A 21,219-nucleotide genomic window follows, 5' to 3' on the forward strand; every position below is an offset into this window, starting at 1 on the left:
GAGCCCGGTGGAGGACAGAGCAGGCTCTGCTCTGCCTCCTGCCAAGAAAATAGCAGTGCTCCAGGGTCTATGACTGGGCCAGCTCCCAGGTGATGAGGGAGGGCAGCTGGTTGGTAGGAGCTGTGGTAACCCTCAAGGGGTGTGCACCTGGGAGAGGCATGGCTGCTCCTCACCCTCCACTGCTGTGTACCCGGCCAGGATGCATCCCAGAGCTGAAAAATGGCCCAGTTTTTTAAGAGGTGCTAGAAATTTGGGCTTTAGAAATACCACGATAAGGCCAGGTGTGATGGTTCACACCTGTAAGGCCAATTCTTTGGGAGGCCGAGGCAGGAGGACTACTTGAGCCCGGGAGTTTGGGGCTGCAGTGAGGAAGAAACGCGCCACTCACTGCGTTCTAGCCTGGGCGGCAGAGTAAGACCATGTCTCAAAAAAAAAAAAAAAAAAAGATGGAACACAAAAACACAAACCCCGCAGGGCTAATGTCGCCCCCTGGAGGCTGCCGTGAGAATGTACATGTGACCCAGGACAGGTCCCGGCACCGGCACGGACCTCTGCTGTTATAGCAGGGGTAATTTCGCCCCCTGGAGGCTGCCGTGAGAATGTCATGAGAAGTGCTCCCGCAGCACTTAGCCTGGGCCTGGCCCAGGGGGAGCTCTGGTAAAAGGCGGCTGAGTTTTCTTTCACCCCCTTCCCAAGTTGCCCTCATGGTCCAGCCGCCTGGATCGGGAAGACAAAGGCCTCTGGAGGGAGGTCAGGGCTGCTTGTGGCCCATCCAGAGGAATCTTGGATGGTGGAATTTGGGCATGGTCTTGGCAAGGTCTTTCTCCCAGTGTCAAGGCTGGGGGGGCTGCCTGTGTGCCTCTCCCGACGGCTCCCTCCCTTCCTGGTTCAGGTGTGGAAGTACCCCAAGGTGTGGGAGGGCTTCATCAAGTGCTGCCAGCGCACCAAGCCCCAGAGCTTCCAGGTCATCCTGCAGCTGCCGCCCCAGCAGCTGGGAGCCGTCTTTGACAAGTGCCCGGAGCTCCGGGAGCCCCTGCTGGCCCATGTCCGCTCCTTCACCCCCCACCAGGTACCCCTTCCCCCAACCCCGGGTATGTGGTGCGCGGCCCCCTGGGTCCCTCCGGTTGGTGGGGACTGCATGGAGGCGGACACAAGAAGACCCTGCACTGCTGGGAGCTCTGGAGGGTTAGGACCCCCGGACCTGAGGTGTGCAAGTGGGGTCTCTGTGCCAGAGCTGCCCCCAGCGCCCCCTTCCTGCTCTCCACCCAGCAAGCTCACATCCCTAACTCCATCATGACCATCTTGGAGGCCAGCGGCAAGCAGGAGCCAGAGGCCAAGGAGGCGCCTGCGGGGCCCCTGGAGGAGGTGAGGGCCCTGCAGCCCACCCATCTGGATCCCCAGACTCCCACCCCATATCCCAAGCCAGCAAGGCTCACCATGGCCTCCTCCCGACTCCGAGAGACTCAGGCCACCCCTGCCTCTGGGCCACCCGTCTCCCAGGGGATGCTTCTGCTGGGAGTTGAAGGTCTGGGGGACAACTGCCCCTTCCTCCCCATGCTCTTGGTGAAGAATTCAAAGACCACCTCAGGGTGGTTCCTTCTCTTTCCGGCCGTCCTCTGAGCCACCCACTTCTGAGCTTCTGTGTGGCCCTCCCTATCCCCAGGATGACCTGGAACCCCTGGCCTTGGCCCCGGCCCCAGCACCCCGGCCCCCTCAGGACCTCATCGGCCTGAGGCTGGCCCAGGAGAAGGCTTTAAAGCGGCAGCTGGAGGAGGAGCAGAAGCTGAAGCCGGGAGGAGTGGGAGCCCCCTCTTCTTCCTCCTCTCCCTCTCCCTCGGCCCGGCCGGGCCCTCCCCCGTCTGAGGAAGCCATGGATTTCCGGGAGGAGGGGCCTGAGTGCGAGACCCCGGGCATTTTCATCAGCATGGATGACGACTCGGGGCTGACGGAGGCCGCGCTGTTGGACTCTAGTCTCGAAGGTCCCCTACCCAAGGTAGGGAGAGCAGCCTCCGCTGCGAAGGAGGAAGCCGGATCTGGGCCGGGGTGAAGGTTGGGGGGAGTGGGGGTGGGCATCAGGGGGCAGGGCCTGAAGGGGAGCTTGGAGGGGACCGCGCCCTCCACCTGGCCCCCCTTTCCTTCCCTGGTCACCAGGAGACGGCAGCGGGTGGGCTGACCTTGAAGGAAGAGCGGAGCCCCCAGACCCTCGCACCTATTGGAGAAGATGCTGTGAAGACCCCCAGCCCGGTTGCTGAGGACGCCAGGGAACCCGAGGCCAAGGGGAACAGCTGACGGGGCTCCAGGGGGAAGGGGGTTGGGACAGGGACGCGGGGCTGGGGGATGGGGCTTGGCCTGCGGGTGCTTTGCTTTAAAAAAAAAATAAAAGATATGAACTTGGGCAAGTTACTGAAAAGGAAAAAAAAAAAGGGATGGCGGGCCTGGGGCGCGGGTGCCGTCTGGAGTCTGGCGCGACGTCCGCCGTGGCGCTGCGCGGGATCGGGAGTGCGCGCCCAGAGCCTGCGCGGAACCCACCCTGGCCCGCTCCCCGCGCCCTCTCTGGGTAACGGCCCCCTCTCCCGGTGCTCAGAAACCGGCGGTGTCAACAGGTGGCTCGCTTGGCCTCCTGTCTGCAAGCCTTTCTCCTAGAGGTCTGTACCTCCTGGCGAACCATGGGAGACCTGCCGCCGTACCCTGAGCGCCCTGCTCAGCAGCCCCCGGGCCGGAGGACTTCTCAGGCCTCCCGGAGGCGGCGCAGTCGGGACCCAGCTCGGGCCCTGGCAGCGGACCCCGAGGAGGGGCAGCAGATACCTCCAGACGCCCAGCGAAACGCCGCGGGTTGGTCACAGAGGGGCAGCCTGTCCCAACAGGAGAACTTGCTGATGCCCCACGCCTTCCAGGCTGAGGAAGCCCGGATGGGTGGCATGGAGTACCCATCCGAGAACACGGGTTTTCCCTCAGAGTTCCAGCCCCAGCCTTACTCTGATGAAAGCAGGATGCAGGCCGCCGAGCTCACCACCAGCCTAATGCTGCAGCAGCTCCAGCAGGGCCAAAGCAGCCTGTTCCGGCAACTGGACCCCACCTTCCAGGAGCCCCCAGTCAACCCCTTGGGCCAGTTCAACCTCTACCAGACAGACCAGTTCTCCGAAGGTGCCCAGCACGGGCCCTACATAAGGGATGACCCTGCCCTTCAGTTCTCACCCTCTGAGCTGGGCTTCCCACACTACAGTGCCGAGGTGCCTGAGCCTGAGCCTCTGGAGCTGGCCGTGCAGAACGCCAAGGCCTACCTGCTGCAGACCAGCATCAATTGCGACCTCAGCCTGTGAGCAGGGGCTAGGAGTGGGGCGGGTGGGGGGCCCAGGCAGGGAGGGGCCCCACCCCAAGTCCCTGCCTCAGTCATCCAGACAAGGGATGGTCCCTCATGGAAAACCAGTGACTGCTCCCGGCCTCTGATTCAGCTCAGAGTCGGAATCAATGCCAACAACAGCTAGCATTCACTTCCCAGACATGTGCCGGCACTGCACCACTCACACCTAGTTCTCACCAGAGATGAGCACATCAGCTCATCCTGCTTTACAGAGGAGGAGACCGAGACAGAAAGTTGGGTCGCTTACCCAAAACTACATAGCTAGGATATGGCAGAGTCAGGATTCCAGAACACGTGATTTGGCTCCCCAAGCCCTCTTGCTTTTTTTTCCCCCCATACATAGTCTCACCCTGTCGCCCAGGCTGAAGCACAGTGGCGTGGTCTTGGCTTAGGGCAACCTCTCCCTCCCAAGTTCAAGTGATTCTCCTGCTTCAGCCTCCTGAGTAGCTGGGGTTACAGGCGTGCTCCACCTCACCCAGCTAATTTTTGTATTTTTAGTAGAGACAAGGTATCACCATGTTGCCCAGGCTAGTCTCAAACTCGACCTCAAGTGATCCGCCCACCTCGGCCTCCCAAAGTGCTGGGATTGCAGGCACGAGCCACCGTGCCCAGCCCTCCCGAGACCCTCTTATCCTGCAACTAAACCTCCCTGCCTGAGGAAGATACTTGCCAAAGCCACTTAGCTGCAGTCACAATACACTGCTCTCAGCCCCCATTAGATATCCAGGACGCTCTCATTCTAGGGGAGTGGACAAGAAACAGAAAAAGTGATAAACTGAAGCTAAGGGCTCAGGTGAAAAATAAGGGAGGCTAAGAGGGCTAGGGAACACATGAAATAGTGGGGGTCCAGCCAGGCACGGTGGCTCACGCCTGTTATCCCAGCACTTTAGGAGGCCAAGACGGGCGGATCACCTGAGCTCAGGAGTTCGAGACCAGCCTTGCCAACATGGCGAAACCCTGTCTCTACTAAAAAATACAAAAATTATCAGGGCATGGTAGCGTGGGCCTGTAATCCCAGCTCCTCAGGAGGTTGAGGCAGGAGAATCGCTTGAACCCAGGAGGCAGAGGTTGCAGTGAGCTGAGATCGTGCCACTGCACTCCAGCCTGGGCAACAGAGCGAGACTCCATCTCAAAAAAATAAATTGCGTGGGTCAGTGAAGGCCTGTCCAAGGAGGTGACATTTGATTAGGGCCCTGAAGAAGTCGAGGGAGAGCATCTTGCAGATAACCGGAGGAAGAGTGAGCCAGGCACAGTGCATGGCAAATGCAAATGCTCTGAGGCTTGCCGTTTTTGAGGAGCAGTAAGGAGGGGCTGGTATGTCTGGAACCAAGGGAGGAAGAGGGAGAGCAGGAGAAATTAGGTTGATGAAGTAATGGTTCTTATTGAAGCACAAAGCTGGCCCTGTCCCTCCAATGCTCAGAACCTGCTATGGCTCCCCACTACCCACAGGGGGAAGCTCAGACTCCTCACCACAGCCTTCAAGGCTCCTGGCCTGAGACATGTAAGGCCTTGCTCATGCCTGTAATCCCAGCACTTTGGGAGGCCGAGGCAGACAGATCACTCGAAGTCAGGAGTTCAAGACCAGCCTGGCCAACATGGCAAAACCCTGTCTCTACTAAAAATACGAAAAGTTAGCCAGGCGTGGTGGCGCACACCTGTGATCTCAGCTACTCAGGAGGCTGAGGCAGGAGAATCACTTGAACCGGGAGGCAGAGGCTACAGTGAGCCAAGATCATGCCAATGCACTCCAGCCTGAGCAACAGAGCGAGACTCCGTCTCAAACAAACCAACAAACAAAAGGCCTTATATGGTTCAGCCCCTGCCCACTGTCCAAACTTCACTTCTAGTCACTACCTGCTCCTTCCTTGGATCCTAGAATCTAGTCGGAATTAACCTCTGGCTATTTCCCAAGTGCCAGCTCTTCAGAGCTTCAGGCTCTCTTCCTGAGAAGACCTAGCGAAAGTCTCACCTCTTCTTACCCTTCCCAACTTCCATGATGGTCCAACACCACACCCAAGACTGCCAGCAAAACAGCTTCCGCACAGCAAAAGGTGACACATACATGCTTGGAAATCAGACCAACTTGGTTTCAAAGGCTGACTGTGGCCGGGCCCGGTGGCTCACGCCTGTAATTCCAGAAGTTTGGGAGGCTGAGGCAGGCAGATCACTTGAGTCCAGGAGTTTGAGACCAGCCTGGGCAACATGGCAAAACCCCATGTCTACAAAAAGTGCAAAAATTAGCCAGGCATGGTGGCACACGTGTAATCCCAGCTACTGGGGAGGCTGAGGTGGGAGAATCACTTGAACCTGGGAACCAGAGGTTGCAGTGAGCCAAGACCAAGCCACTGCACTCCAGCCTGGGTGACAAAGTGAGACCCTGTCTAAAGAAAGAAATACAAAAAATACAAATGTTGGCCAGGCATGGTGGTTCACACCTGTTAACCCAGCACTTTAGGAGGCCAAGATGGGTGGATCACCTGAGGTCAGGAGTTTGAGACCAGCCTGGCCAACATAGTGAAACCCCGTCTCTACTAAAAATACAAAAATTAGCTGGGGATGGTGGTGCGTGCCTGTAGTCCCAGCTACTCAGGAGGCCGAGGCAGGAGAATCGCTTGAACCCAGGAACCCAGGAGGCAGAGGTTGTGGTGAGCCGAGCTGACACAACTGCACTCTAGCCTGGGCAACAAAGCAAAACTCTGTCTCAAAATAATTAATAATAATAATAATAGTAATAATAATATAAATGTTGGCCAGGTGCGATGGCTCACGCCTGTAATCCCAACACTGGGAGACCGAGGAAGGCGGATCACCTGAGGTCAGGAGATTGAGACCAGCCTGGCCACCATGGCGAAATCCTGTCTCTACAAAAAATACAAAAAAATTAGCGGGACTTGGTGGTGCATGCCTGTAATCCCAGCTACTTGGGAGGCTGAGGCAGGAAAATCGCTTGAACCCAGGAGACAGAGACTGCAGCGAGCCGAGGTCATGCCACTGCACTCCAGCCTGGGCAACAGAGCGAGACCGCCTCTGAAAAATAAATTAAAAAAATAAAATTGCAAACCCTCTCCTATCCCTGGCACCCCCAGGCCCCATTCAGTACTTTATGTGTCACCCTAAAAATTACCACCCCATGCCTGACACACTGCATATATTTTGCTTGTTTGATTAGTGTCAGTTTCCATCATAAGAATGTCAGCCAGTTGGCCAGGCGCAGTGGCTCACGCTTGTAATCCCAGAGCTTTGGGAGGTCGAGGCAGGCAGATCACGAGGTCAGGAGATCGAGACCACGGTGGAACCCCGTCTCTACTAAAAATACAAAAAAATTAGCCGGGCGTGGTGGCGGGCGCCTGTAGTCCCAGCTACTCGGAGAGGCTGAGGCAGGAGAATGGCGTGAACCCGGGAGGCAGAGCTTGCAGTGAGCCGAGATCGCGCCACTGCACTCCAGCCTGGGCAACAGAGCGAGACTCTGTCTCAAAATAAATAAATAAATGTCAGCTACACCTGGGCAGGGACCTTTTCTGTTCCCTACTGTGTCCCCAGCACCAGGCACAGGGCCAGGCACATGGGAGCCGGCTCAGTGAGCTGAGTGAGTGACGTCCCTCTCCTCCCACTCCTCCTGTGGGAGGCAGGTACCAGCACCTGGTGAATCTGCTGACCAAGATCCTGAACCAGCGGCCCGAGGACCCCTTGTCTGTCCTGGAGTCTCTGAACCGCACCACGCAGTGGGAGTGGTTCCACCCCAAGCTGGACACGCTGCGGGACGACCCCGAGATGCAGCCCACCTACAAGATGGCAGAGAAACAGAAGGCACTGTTCACCCGGAGCGGAGGCGGCACTGAAGGCGAACAGGAGATGGAGGAGGAAGTGGTGAGTGAGCCAGTCAGGAGAGGCGGGCATCAGGGTCAGTGGGGGCCCAAGCATACTTACAGCACAGCCTGTGCCAAGGCCTGGAGGCGAAAGACAGCATTGGACAATCCAGTCACAAAACAACTTCAGACTTGGCAGGATGGGGTGGCTTACGTCTGTAATCCCAGCACTTTGGGAGGCCGAGGTGGGTGGATCAAGAGGTCAGGAGTTCGAGACCAGCCTGGCCAATACAGGGAATCCCCGTCTCTACTAAAAATACAAAAATTAGCTGGGCGTGGTGGCGGGCGCCTGTAATCCCAGCTACTCGGGAGGCTGAGGCAGGAGAATCACTTGAACCCAAGGGAGGAGGTTGAAGTGAGCCAATGACGCCACTGCACTCCAGCCTGGGCAACAAGAGACTCTGTATCAAAACAAAACAAAACAGAAACAAAAACAACTTCAGTCTCATGGGTGCCCCCAGTGGAGGAGGCAGGACCAGGTCACAGGCGGCCTTGAACACAAGGCAAAGGGCATGGGCTTTCTCCTGAGGCCACTGGAGCACCGTTGAACAGTTTGAAGCAAAGGAAAGGCTGTCAGCTCTGCTTTTTATTTTTTTAATTTTTATTTTATATATATATATATTTTTAATTCTATTTGATGTATATATTATTTTATATATATATATATATATTAGTTTTTTCTGCCAGGTGCGGTGGCTCACGCCTGTAATCCCAGCACTTTGGGAGGCCAAGGCGGGCAGATCATGAGGTCAGGAGATCAAGACCATCCTGGCTAACACGGTGAAACCCGGTCTCTACTAAAAATACAAAAAATTAGCCGGGCATGGCTGCGGGCACCTGCAGTCCCAGCTACTTGGGAGGCTGAGGCAGGAGAATGACGTGAACGGGGGAAGCGGAGCTTGCAGTGAGCCGAGATCGCACCACTGCACTCCAGCCAGGGCGACAGAGCAAGACTCCGTCTCAAAAAAAATAAAAATAAATAAATAAATAAATAAATAAAAATAATTGAGATGGGGCTCTTGCTATGTTGGCCAGGTTGGTCTTGAACTCTTGGCCTCAAGCCATCCTCCTGCCTTGGCCTCCCAAAGTATTAGGATTACAGGCGTGAGCCACCACTCCCAGTCAAGAGCTGGAGTTCTTAATAAGGGGTCTGTGGAAGGGCAAAACTGGGGGCTTTTGTGGCCTGTACATGCTTCTGGGAAATGACTCATAAAAAATGCATGATTCAGCATTTTGTATTTCTTTTTCTGTCTAGTGCAAGACAAGGCACTTATTTCTCTCGTTTTCTGTCTTCCAGACAGCTAGCCAGGATCTTGAATGGCATTTATGCAATAAACCATTCCTTCCCACCCCCCACTGCTTTGAAATGCCACCTGCACCATCTGTTCCCCACAGAGGGTCCTGCAGAAGTCTCTGCTCTCAGCCTTTGCTCTGTGAATGGCTTCCTGCTCTAGGACTCTCCTGTTTACTGCTGACAGCAGCTGCATGGCAGATGTTGCTGTTTTGGTAGCATAAGTCTCCCCATCACTGAACCTCTGTTTTGAAAAGTTTTGACTAGCTGGGCGCGGTGGCTCACACCTGTAATCCCAGCACTTGGAGAGGCCGAGGCAGGTGGATCATGAGGTCAGGAGATGGAGAACATCCTGGCTAACACAGTGAAACCCCATCTCTACTAAGAATACAAAAAATTAGCCGGGTGTGGTGGCGGGCACCTGTAGTCCCAGCTACTCGGGAGGCTGAGGCAGGAGAATGGCATGAACCCAGGAGGCGGAGCTTGCAGTGAGGGGAGATAGTGCCACTGCACTCCAGCCTGGGTGACAGAGCAAGACTCCGTCTCAAAACAAAAAAACAAAAAAACAAAAAAAAGTTTTGACTATTCTTAGCCAGGCGTGGTGGCTCATGCCTGTAATCCCAGCACTTTGGGAGGCCGAGGCAGGTGGATCACGAGGTCAGGAGATCGAGACCTATCCTGGCTAACACGGTGAAACCCCGTCTCTACTAAAAATACAAAAACAAAATTAGCCGGGCATGGTGGCAGGTGCCTGTAGTCCAAGCTACTCAGGAGGCTGAGGCGGGAGAATGGCGTGAACCGGGAGGCAGAGCTTACAGTGAGCTGAGATTGCACTGCTGCACTCCAGCCTGGGTGACAGAGCAAGACTGTCTCAAAAATAATAATAATAATAATAATAATAATTTAAAAATAGTAATACTAATATGCTGGGCGCAGTGGCTCAGGCCTGTAATCCTAGCACTTTGGGAGGCCGAGACGGGTGGATCACAAGGTCAGGAGTTCGAGACCAGCCTGGCCAACATGGTGAAACCCCATCTCTACTAAAAATACAAAAATTAGCTGGGCGTGGTGGTGCATGCCTATAATCCCAGGTACTGGGGAGGCTGAGGCAGGAGAATGGCTTGAACCCAGGAGTGGAGGTTGCAGTGAGCCGAGATCAGATCACTGCACTCCAGCCTGGGTGACAGAGCAAGACTCTGTCTCAAAAATAATGATAATAAATAAATAAATAATAAAGATTTGGGGACTGGTTGAATAATAAAGTGTTGGGGACAGCCTTGTGGCCACATGGATAGGGGCTGGCAGGCATTTCCCTGGGAGAGGGAAGAGCATTGGTCTGTGGCCGGTGCAGATGTACATTACACTTCTTCCTCTGGCTTCTGAGCCAAAACTTTGCTGGCTTCTTTTTTTTTTTTTTTTTTTGAGAGAGAGAGTCTTACTCTGTCACCCAGGCTAGAGTGTAGTAGTGCGATCTCTACCACTCACTGCAAGCTCCACCTCCCAGGTTCATGTCATTCTCCTGCCTCAGCCTTCCTAGTAGCTGGGACTACAGGCTCCCGCCACCACGCCCGGCTAATTTTTTGTATTTTTAGTAGAGACGGAGTTTCACCGTGTTAGCCAGGATGGTCTTGATCTCCTGACCTTGTGATTTCCCTGCCTTGGCTTTCCAAAATACTGGGATTACAGGCGTGAGCCACTGCACCCAGCAGTAAACTTTCCTGGCTTCTAGTTTCAGCCTGCTTGCCTTCAGTCCTTTTCTGAGCCTCTCTCTCTCTCTCTTTCTCTTTCTTTCCTTCTTCCTATTTTTTCTCCTCCTCCTCCTCTCCTTCTTTTCTTCTTCTCCTCCACCCCACCCATCCTCTGGCTGTGTGAATCAAGCAGATGGTATAGATGGAGGCAGTGAGGACAGGACTTATTACCATCCTCTAACATCACTGACTCCTCCGTTCAAGACCTGTCTTCTCCCTTAACTTTCTGTGAAACATGGAGTACGTGTTAGGAGTGCATTGGGCCTCAAGTCACAGAAATCATGAATAAAAGTGGCTTCTTTGTTACAGGAGCAAGAAGGTCAGGGTGGGTAAGGCAGCTGAGCAATGCTACTGGGGACCAGGCAATTTCCACCATTCATCTCCACCTCCATTAAGGGTGTAGTACTTTGTCTCCCATGTGTTGCCTCATGGTCCCAAGATAGCTGCTGTGGCTCCAGATCTTATATCCCCATTCCAGGCAGGAAGAATAGGGAATGACAAAAGGCAAAAGATTTTCTCCTAGTGTGGTTTTCCCTTTTCTTCTCCATCAGGGACATCCTGTCCAAGGGCTTTCCCTACATCTCACTGGCCAGCACGAGTGGCCTGAGCAGCTGAGTTACAGAATCTCTTAGGTTTCTTTTTTTTTTTTTTTTTTTTTTTGAGACGGAGTCTCACTCTGTTGCCCAGGCTGGAGTGCAGTGGTGTGATCTTGGCTCACTGCAACCTCTGCCTCTCAGGTCCAAGTGATCCTCCTGCCTCAGCCTCCCAAGTAGCTAGGATTACAGGTGCCTGCCAGCACGCCTGCCTAATTTTTGTATTTTTTGTAGAGACAGGGTTTCACCATGTTGGCCAGGCTGGTCTCAGACTCCTGACCTCAGGTGACCTGCCTGCCTTGGCCTCCCTAAGTGCTGGGATTTCAGGCGGGAGCCACCACATCAGGCCTCTTTTTATTTTTTGAGACTGTGTCTCACTTTGTTGCTCAGGCTGGAGTGCAGTGGAGCAATCTCAGCTCACTGCAACCTCCGCCTCCCCAGTTCAAGTGATTCTCCTGCCTCAGCCTCCTGGGTAGCTGGGATTACAGGCGCCTGCTTGTATGGCTGGCTAATTTTTGTATTTTTAGTAGAGACAGTTTCACCATGTTGGCCAGGCTGGACTCCAATTATTGACCTCAAGTGATCAGCCGGCCTCCGCCTTTCAAAGTGCTGAGATTACAGGCGTGAGCCACTGCACCCGGCCTCTTTTAGCTCTCTTGACTCTAGAAGAGTCTGGAAGAGGTAGGCTAGGGAGCAGAGCTTCAGCATTCTTCCCTCTGCCCTCCACCCTACCTTGCGCAGGGGGAGACACCAGTGCCCAACATCATGGAGACTGCCTTCTACTTCGAGCAGGCCGGCATCGGCCTGAGCTCAGACGAGAGCTTCCGCATTTTCCTGGCCATGAAACAGCTGGTGGAGCAGCAGCCCATCCACACCTGTCGCTTCTGGGGCAAGATCCTGGGAATCAACCGCAGCTACCTGGTGGCCGAGGTGGAATTACGGGAGGGCGAGGAGGAGGCAGAGGAGGAGGAGGAGGTGGAGGAGATGACGGAAGGTGGCGAGGTCATGGAGGCGCACGGCGAGGAGGAGGGCGAGGAGGACGAGGAGAAGGCCGTGGACATCGTCCCTAAGCCCGTATGGAAGCCGCCACCCGTGATCCCCAAGGAGGAGAGCCGCTCAGGCGCCAACAAGTACCTGTACTTTGTGTGCAACGAGCCGGGCCTGCCGTGGACGCGGCTGCCCCACGTCACTCCGGCCCAGATTGTAAACGCCCGAAAGATCAAGAAGTTCTTCACAGGCTACCTGGACACGCCGGTCGTCAGCTACCCGCCCTTCCCGGGCAACGAGGCCAACTACCTGCGGGCCCAGATCGCCCGCATCTCGGCCGCTACGCAGGTCAGCCCGCTGGGCTTCTACCAGTTTAGCGAGGAGGAGGGCGACGAGGAGGAGGAAGGTGGTGCTGGGCGTGACTCCTACGAGGAGAACCCCGACTTCGAGGGCATCCCCGTGCTGGAGCTGGTCGACTCCATGGCCAACTGGGTGCATCACACACAGCACATCCTGCCGCAGGTGAGCGTCGGGACTCCCGCCTCTCACAAATGGCAGGAGCAGGGGGCTCGCACATGACCCTGCAATACTGAAGTCAAGCTCTTACTCTCTGCTAGGCAACTAATATTCATTCGTTCATTCATCCATCCATTCATTGGTTCAACAGATATTGGTGGATAATCCCATCAGAAACCTTTGGGGAGAGAGGCTTTTTTTTTTTTCTTTCTTTCTTTCTTCTTTTTTTTTTTTCTGAGACAGAGTCTCGCTCTATTGCCTAGCCTGGAGTACAGTGGCGTGATCTCGGCTCACTGCAAGCTCCACCTCCTGGGTTCACGCCATTCTCCTGCCTCAGCCTCCTGAGTAGCTGGGACTACAGGCGCCCACCACCATGCCGGCTAATTTTTTTGTGGTTTTAGTAGAGATGGGGTTTCACCGTGTTAACCAGGATGGTCTCGATCTCCTGACCTCGTAATCCGCCCACCTCAGCCTCCCAAAGTGCTGGGATTACAGGCATGAGCCACTGCTTGGGAGGCTGAGGCAGGAGAATGGCGTGAACCCAGGAGGCAGAGCTTGCAGTGAGCCACTGCACTTCAGCCCGGGCAACAGAGCGAGACTCTGTCTCAAAAAAAAAAAAAAAAATCAATCAGTGGGCCAGGTGCAATGGCTCACACCTGTAATCCCAGCACTTTGGGAGGCCAAGGCGGGTGTATCACTTGAGATCAGGAGTTCGAGACCAGCCTGGCCAACATGGTGAAACCCCATCTCTACTAAAAAATACAAAAATTAGCTGGGCGTGGTGTCAGGCACCTGTAATCCCAGCTACTCGGGAGGCTGAGGCAGGAGAATCACTTAAACGGGGAAGCAGAGGTTGCAGTGAGCCAAGATTGTGCCACTGCACTCCAGCCTGGGCCACAGAGTAAAACTACATCTCAAAAAAAAAAAAAAAAAAAAAGAATCAGTGAGTGAATGAATGCATGAATGGGGTCACACAGTCAGGAGTCCTCACCTCAACACAGCAGTTCTGTCGGCCCGTTTCGCACCTCCCCTTAACTGTGCGGCTAAATCTTGCCCTCTTGCCTGTGCCTGGGTCTCTGAGGACAAGGCTATGCTTCAGTCCTGTTGGCCCTTCACCTCCCCCACAGGATGCAGGCTGGGCTCCGTGCACTGGGGCCATCACCTGAGCTTCCCCCCACCCCCAGGGCCGCTGCACTTGGGTGAACCCTTTGCAGAAGACAGACGAGGAGGAGGAGGACCTGGAGGAGGAGGAAGAGAAGGCAGATGAGGGGCCAGAGGAGGTGGAGCAGGAGGTTGGTCCCCCACTGCTAACGCCACTTTCGGAAGATGCAGGTAAGGAAGCCCTCTCAGCCTGTACACCACTGGCTGGGGAGGGCTGGGAAGAAAGGGAGGGATGGCTGGACTGCTGGGGTCCATCTCCCCGGTCCTTCCCTCCCAGCCTCAGGGGCTCTCTCAGCTAAAAAACGGGTGTAATCACAGTTGCCCCATCAGGAGGTTCTGGGAACGTGTCCATAGGCACGTGGCAATGGCCCAGACATTAGGATATGGCCTTTCGAGTTTGGGCCTGGAGGGAGGGGGATGTAGTTGGGGAACCCTGCCTAAAGACGGGAGCTGGATGTGCGTGTGTGCGTGTGTGCGTGTGCGTGTGTGTGTGTGTGTGGTGTTGTTGTTGTTTTGAGATGGAGTCTAGCTCTGTCGCCCAAGCTAGGGTGTAGTGGTGCAATCTTGGCTCACTGCAACCTCAACCTCTCAGGTTCATGCAATTCTCCCGTCTCAGCCTCCTGAGTAGCTGGATTACAGGCGTGTGCCACCACGCCCAGATAACTTTTGTATTTTTAGTAGAGATGGGGTTTCACCATGTTGGCCAGGCTGATCTCGAACTCCTGGCCTCAAGTGATCCACCTTACTCGGCCTCCCAAAGTGCTGGGATTACAGGCATGAGCCACTGTGCCCAACCTGGAGCTGGATTTTGGATGAATGGACAGGAATTTTGTAAGGTTGGGGCCTCAGGCACCCGCAGGGAAGTGGAGAGAGAGGCTAGGAGTGGGCCAGGGGACAGGTCCTGGATTTGAAGCCAGATCCTGCCAGCTTGTGCCCTGCCCTCTGCACCCTGGTCCAAACCGATGACCAACTCGGGAGTGGAATCACAATGGCTCCCCAGTCTGGGGGCCCTGCTGGGCGCCAGGCACTGCAGCAGGTGTGCTGCAGACCTTGTCACCAGGCTTCACTGCCACCCTGCAACAGAGGCCAGATGAGTCTCCCCATTTCCTAGGTGCAGCCACTGAGGCTCAGACAGGTGAACTGGCTTCCTGGGGCCACATAGAGAAAGAGTGGTCCAGGCCAGGCGAGGTGGCTCACGCCTGTAATCCCAGCACTTTGCGGGGCTGAGGTGGGTGGATCACCTGAGGTCAGGAGTTCAAGACCAGCTTGGCCAACATGGTGAAACCCTGTCTCTTCTAAAAATACAAAAATTAGCCAGGCGTGGTGGCGCATGCCTGTAATCCCAGCTACTCGGGAGGCTGAGGAAGGAGAGTCGCTTGAACCCAGGAGGCAGAGGTTGCAGTGAGTCGAGCTCACACCACTGCACTGCAGCCTGAGTGACAAAGCAATGAGACTCTGTCTCCAAAAAAAAAGAGTGAGAGAGAGAGAGAGAGACAGAGAGTGTGTGTGTGTGTGTGTGTGTGGTCTGCAGCCAGGGTTCAAACACCGCAGCCTGGGCTGTTGGTGGCTGTAGTTCCCCTCATGCCCCTCCAGGCCTCCCTCACTGCTGCCTGCCTTCCTCCAGGGTGCAGTGCAGGGCCTGGGGGCCTCCCTGACGCTGCTGCCCCCCTCTGCTGCCTCTCCACCACAGAAATCATGCACCTGGCACCCTGGACCACCCGCCTGTCCTGCAGCCTCTGCCCGCAGTACTCAGTGGCCGTTGTGCGTTCCAACCTCTGGCCCGGGGCCTATGCCTATGCCAGTGGCAAGTAGGTCTTCCCCCAGCCCCTCCCAGCAGGAGAATCCCTCAGGACTTCTTCAAGGCCTGGTTGGGCTGGGCAACTCGCCAGGGTGGGCAGAGATGGGGAGGGCCCCCTTCCAGAAGCCCCTAGGACTAACGCCCTCATAGCTCCTAGGAGTTTCACCAGGGCTAAAGTGGGAAATACCAGCCCACTAGGATGGGTCTTAGTGATGAATCATGATGAGAGCAAGGAGAATAAGAGAGTGGGAGGGACTGGCTATGGTCACACAGCACTTGCAGGATACGAACCTGGATCTCCAGCCCCCTGATGACAGGGGCAGGCAGAATCCCTCTCTGGAGGAGCTAACTCCTTCCCTGAGGTCCCCTGGACAGTTCTTCCAGTCTGTTTGTTTGTGGTTTTGTTTTGTTTTGTTTTGTTTGAGATGGAGTGTCGCTCTGTTACCCAGGCTGGGTGACAGTGCAGTAGCGGGATCTCGGCTCACTGAAACTTCCGCCTCCCAGGTTCAAGTGATTCTCCTCCCTCAGCTTCCCTAGTAGCTGGGACTACAGATGCATGCCACCATGCCTGGCTAGTTTTTGTATTTTAGTGGAGACGAGATTTTACTATGTTGGCCAGGCTGGTCTCAGACTCCTGACCTCTAGTGATCTGCCCACCTCGGCCTCCCAAAGTGCTGGGATTACAGGCATGAGCCACCGTGCCCGGCCTGTTCTTCCAGTTGGAAGGCTCTTCTCTCTATGGGGCAGAAACCTTCCCTCCCACCACCAGTTGTTCCAAAAAGAATGGCAAGCTTGGGCCAGGTGCACTGGCTCATGCCTGTAATCCCAGCACTCTGGGTTGCCAAGGTGGGAGGATTGCTTGAGCCCAGGAGCTTGAGACCAGCCAGGAGAACATAGTAAGACCCTATCTGTACAAAAAAATAATAATTAAAAAAAATTTAAAAATCAGCCAGGCATGGTGGCATGGACTACGGAGTCCCAGCTACTTAGGGAGCTGAGGCAGAAGGATTGCTTGAGCCCAGGAGATCGAGGTTGCAGTGAGCTGTGATCGCACCACTGCACTTCAGTCTGGGCGACAGAGCAAGACCTTGTCTCAAAAAATAAACAAGAATGGCAAGCCAAAGTCACTCCCACATCCTCCCACCCAGCTACACACTCCCCACAGTCCTTCAGCCTTGCCCCCCAGGCACCTGGCAGCCCTCTACCCTGCCGCGTGACAGGGTGTTTGCAGCTGGAGGTGGGCGCACCTACCAGCTTTGTCCACCAGATGGCATGACAATTTTTCCTAGAATTTCCTTTTTAATCTCAATGTGAACTGGGACTGTATTCGCTCCTGTATGAATCACAGCCGTGGTGGGATTGCATGTAATCTGGATACTTTAACACATTCCTGGCATTTATTTTTTCCTTCTCTGGAAGCTGGGAAGAGGCATGTTTGCTTTTGCCAACTCCCTTCTTCAGGCCATACCCCAATATGCCAACATTCCTCTGAAAGCAAATGATCCAAACTTGAGCCTCCACTTGTCCATCCATCCTCTGCCCCCACCCACCCAAAGCTCTTCTGTCTTCTGTCCCCCACCCAATATGTGTCCACCGGTTGTTCCATTGTTTTTTGTTTTTCTTTTCTTTTCTTTTCTTCTTTTTTTTTTTTTTTTTTTGAGACAGAGTCTTGCTCTTTCACCCAGGCCAGAGTGCAGTGGCGCAATCTCGGCTCACTGCAAGCTCCGCCTCCCGGGTTCACGCCATTCTCCTGCCTCAGCCTCCCGAGTAGCTGGGACTACAGGCGCCCACCACCGCACCCGGCTAATTTTTTTTTGTATTTTTAGTAGAGACGGGGTTTCACCGTGTTAGCCAGGATGGTCTCAATCTCCTGACCTCGTGATCCGCCCGCCTCAGCCTCCCAAAGTGCTGGGATTACAGGCGTGAGACACTGCGCCTGGCCTTTTCTTTCTTTCTTTCTTTTTTCTTTCTTTCTTTCCTTCTTTCTTTTTTTTTTTTTTTTTTTGAGATAGGGTCTCTCTCTGTCACCCAGGCTGGAGTGCAGTGGCGTGATCACGGCTCACTGAAGCCTCCACCTCCTGGCCACAAGCAATCCTCCCACCTCAGCCTCCCAACATACTAGGATTACAGACGTGAGCCACTGTGCCTGGCCTCATTTTTAAATTTTTTTCTTTTTTCTTTTTTTTTGAGATGTAGTCTGATTTTGTTGCCCAGGCTGGAGTTTAGTGGCGTGATCTCAATTCACTGCAACCTCCGCCTCCGGGGTTCAAGCCGTCCTCCTGCCTCAGCCCCCCTAGTAGCTGGGATTACAGGCATGCGCTACCATGGCCAGCTAATTTTTGTATTTTTAGTAGAGATGAGGTTTCACCATGTTGGCCAGGCTGGTCTCGAACTCCTGACCAGGTGATCCACCCACCTGGGCCTCTCAAAGTGCAGGGATTACAGGCGTGGGCCACCATGCTTGGCTCTCTCTGCCTCTTTATCGGTCTCTGTCTCCCTCTCTCCCTACCTCTTAGTCCCCTCCCTTTCCTCCCATCTATTCCTCTTCCTTCTCTAGTTAAAATTCTGCAGAAAGGCTGGATTGGCTGGGTTAGGCCTGGGCACTTACCTCCTTGTTCATTATCAGTCTCCTCTTAGCGGAATGTAGGCACAACCCAGGGATTTTTTTTTTTTTTTTTTTTTTTTTTTTGAAATGGAGTCTCACTCTGTCACCCAGGCTGGAGTACAGTGGTGTGATCTCAGCTCACTGCAACCTTCACCTCTTGGGTTCAAGTGATTCTCATGCCCCAGCCTCCTGAGTAGCTGGGACTACAGGTGCCCACTACCACGCCCAGCTAATTTTTGTATTTTTTGTAGAGATGTGGTTTCACCAGGGTGGTCTCAAGCCCCTGACCTCAGTTTATCCTCCCACATCGGCCTCCTAAAGTGCTGGGATTATAGGCCTGAACCACTGCACCTGGCAGGGATTTTTGTCTAGTTTGTTTACTGCTGTGTCCCCAGCACCTAGACAATTTTATTTATGTGGGACATAAATAAAATGTCAAATATAAATAAATTGATATCCAACATAAAATTATGTCTTACATAAATAAAATATGAGCCACATATATAATTTAATTTTTTTGTTATCTTTAGTTACTTATTTCTTTTTTTTTTTTGAGACAGAGTCTCGCTCTGTCACCCAGGCTGGAGTGCAGTGGCGCGATCTTGGCTCACTACAAGCTCCGCCTCCCAGGGTTCACTCCATTCTCCTGCCTCAGCCTCCCCAGCAGCTGGGACTACAGGCGCCCGCCACCACGCCCCGCTAATTTTGTTTTTGTATTTTTAGTAGACACGGGGTTTCACCATGTCAGCTAGGATGGTCTCGATCTCCTGACCTCGTGATCCACCCACCTCGGCCTCCCAAAGTGCTGGGATTACAGGCGTGAGCCACCGCGCCCGGCCTAGTTACTTATTTCTTGATTTATTTTGAGATACGTTCTCACTCTGTCACTCAGGCTGGAGTGCAGTGGCATGATCACAACTTACTGCAGCCTCAAACTCCTGGGCTCCAGCAATCCTCCCACTTCAGCCTCCCCAGTAGCTGGAACCACAGGCACGTGCTACTGCAACTGGCTAATTTTTTAAACTTTGGGAGGTGGAGGCGGCAGATCACTTGATGTCAGGAGTTCGAGACCAGCCTGGCCAACATGGTGAAACCCCCTCTCTACTAAAAATACAAAAATTAGGCCAGGCATGGTGGCTTATGCCTGTGATCCCAGCACTTTGGGAGGCTGAGGCAGGCAGATCACTTGAGGTCAGGAGTTTGAGACCAGCCTGGCTAACATGGTGAAACCCCGTCTCTACTAAAAATACAAAAATTAGCTGGGCGAGGTGGTGTGTGCCTATAGTCCCAGCTACTTGGGAAGCTGAGGTAGAAGAATCACTTGAATCCAGGAGGCAGATTTTGCAGTGAACCCAGGAGGTGGAGTTTGCATCCAGCCTGGGTAATACAGAGAAATCCAGTAAGCACATTTCACCCTGCCATTCAAAACTTTGCAGTCATGTTATGCACACGCTGGGTCCTACGCTTAAAGAAAGTCAAGGCTGGCCAGGTGCAGTGGCTCACGTCTGTAATCCCAGCACTTTGGGAGGCCGAGGTGGGCGGATCATGAGGTCAGGAGTTCCAGACCAGACTGGCCAACATGGTGAAACCCCGTCTCTACTAAAAATACAAAAATTAGCTGGGTGTGGTGACGCGTGCCTTTAGTCCCAGCTACACGGGGGCTGAGGCAGGAGAATCGCTTGAACCTGGGAGGTGGAGGTTGCAGTAAGTCAAGATCGCACCACTGCACTCCAGCCTAGGCAACAGAGTGAGACTCCATCTCAAAAAAAAAAAAAAAGGAAAGTCAAGTCTGGGGCCTTTGAGGGAGAATTTCACAGTGTCTCACTGCCTCTCCAGAAAGTTTGAGAACATCTACATCGGCTGGGGTCACAAGTACAGCCCCGAGAGCTTCAACCCGGCCCTGCCAGCCCCCATTCAACAAGAGTACCCCAGTGGCCCAGAGGTCATGGAGATGAGTGACCCCACAGTGGAAGAGGAGCAGGCTCTGAAAGCAGCCCAGGAGCAAGCCCTGGGAACCACAGAGGAGGAGGAGGAGGGCGAGGAAGAGGAGGAGGAGGGCGAGGAGACAGATGACTGAGGCCTGCCCTCTAGCCATTTTCCCCAAGCAGGTAGATAGCAAATTTCCCCTTAAAGGTAGTTAGCATGGATTATATTTTCACTATTTGCTTCCTGTCCCCAGAGGGCAGGCATAGAAAAGGAAGGCAACTGCTTCAAATAAAATTCCTGCACGGCATTATGGATGAGCCATTCATTCATTTGTTCACATCTGTTGACATGGACTCCAAGCCAGGGCTGTTGGTCCCTGCAGAGGGCACAGACATTGCCTGGCAGAGTCTCTCCCACCTGTTTGGTTTTTTTTTTTGGTGTTGTTGTTGTTGTTTGAGACAGGGTCTCATTCTGTCACCCAGGTTAGAGTACAGCGGCACAATCACAGCTCCCTGCAGCCTTGACCTCCTGGGCTCAAGCAGTCCTCCCATCTCAGCCTCCTGAGTAGCTGAGACCACAGGTGCACGTCACCACATACACTAATTTTTGTATTTTTTGTAGAGACAGGGTCCTGAGTAACTAGGACTGCAGGCACAGCCCACCATGCCCAGCTAAATTTTTTCAATTTTCGAAGTCTCACTATGAGATGGGGTATATGTTGCCCAAGCTGGTTTTGAACTCCTGGCATCAAGCAATCTGCCTGTCTTGGCCTCCCAAAGTGTTAGGATACAGCTGTGAGCCACCGTGACCAGCCCCACCTGTTTTATTTATTCATTTACCTAGCCATCAAACCATTATTGAAATACCTCCTGTCAGCCCACCCCTGTGCTGGGGACACAGACAGCCGCAGTCCTGCCTTCCTGGGCCTCACAGCACTATAGGAAGAGAAACTCATCTCCAGACAGTGACAGCCCAAATGAGGAACGCCAGAGGACTGACAGAGCTCCCGAGCCAACTCTTGAAGGGTCAAGAAAAGAATGGGGAAAGGCATTCCAAGAATAGGGAACGGAATGTGCAAAGACCCAAGGACAAGAGAGTGATATGTTGGGGTAGTTTTTCAAGCCTCATTTTAGGTGGTAGATAGTGTGAGGAGTTAGTGGTGAGATATGAGATTGAAAAGAGGTTGGCAAGGGCCAGATCACTTGGGGCTTAACTTTGCCCTGAGAGCACTAGGGAACTACAGATGGGTTTTGAGCAGGGGAGGGCCCTGATCATATTCATGCTTTAGAAAGACCTCTCTAGGCCGAGTGCAGTGGGTCACGCCTGTAACCCCAGCACTTAGGGAGGCCAAGGTGGGCGGATCACCT

At 54.0% G+C, this 21,219-nt stretch overlaps 2 protein-coding genes across 2 annotated transcripts in view; both read left to right on the top strand.

The window, feature by feature from the left end:
* SYMPK (symplekin scaffold protein) overlaps positions 1-2,395 on the top strand; it is a 46,456-nt gene extending 44,061 nt beyond the window's left edge. The window contains exons 24-27 of the mRNA XM_055249452.2: positions 893-1,069; positions 1,270-1,365; positions 1,664-1,993; positions 2,152-2,395. Coding sequence (XP_055105427.2) covers positions 893-1,069; positions 1,270-1,365; positions 1,664-1,993; positions 2,152-2,289 — 741 coding nt within the window. The 3' untranslated portion in view covers positions 2,290-2,395. The remainder of the gene's footprint in view (positions 1-892; positions 1,070-1,269; positions 1,366-1,663; positions 1,994-2,151) is intronic.
* An 88-nt stretch (positions 2,396-2,483) lies between these two features.
* On the top strand, positions 2,484-20,159 carry RSPH6A (radial spoke head 6 homolog A). Its single transcript, XM_055251045.2, has 6 exons — positions 2,484-3,316; positions 6,991-7,228; positions 11,601-12,368; positions 13,547-13,694; positions 15,214-15,331; positions 19,763-20,159. The coding sequence occupies exons 1-6, from the start codon at positions 2,667-2,669 to the stop codon at positions 20,001-20,003; spliced, it is 2,163 nt and encodes a 720-aa protein (XP_055107020.1). The 5' UTR covers positions 2,484-2,666; the 3' UTR covers positions 20,004-20,159.
* The last annotated feature ends 1,060 nt before the right edge of the window (positions 20,160-21,219 follow it).

This window comes from Symphalangus syndactylus, chromosome 17 (genome assembly GCF_028878055.3).
Source record: "Symphalangus syndactylus isolate Jambi chromosome 17, NHGRI_mSymSyn1-v2.1_pri, whole genome shotgun sequence".
Lineage (NCBI taxonomy): Eukaryota > Metazoa > Chordata > Mammalia > Primates > Hylobatidae > Symphalangus > Symphalangus syndactylus.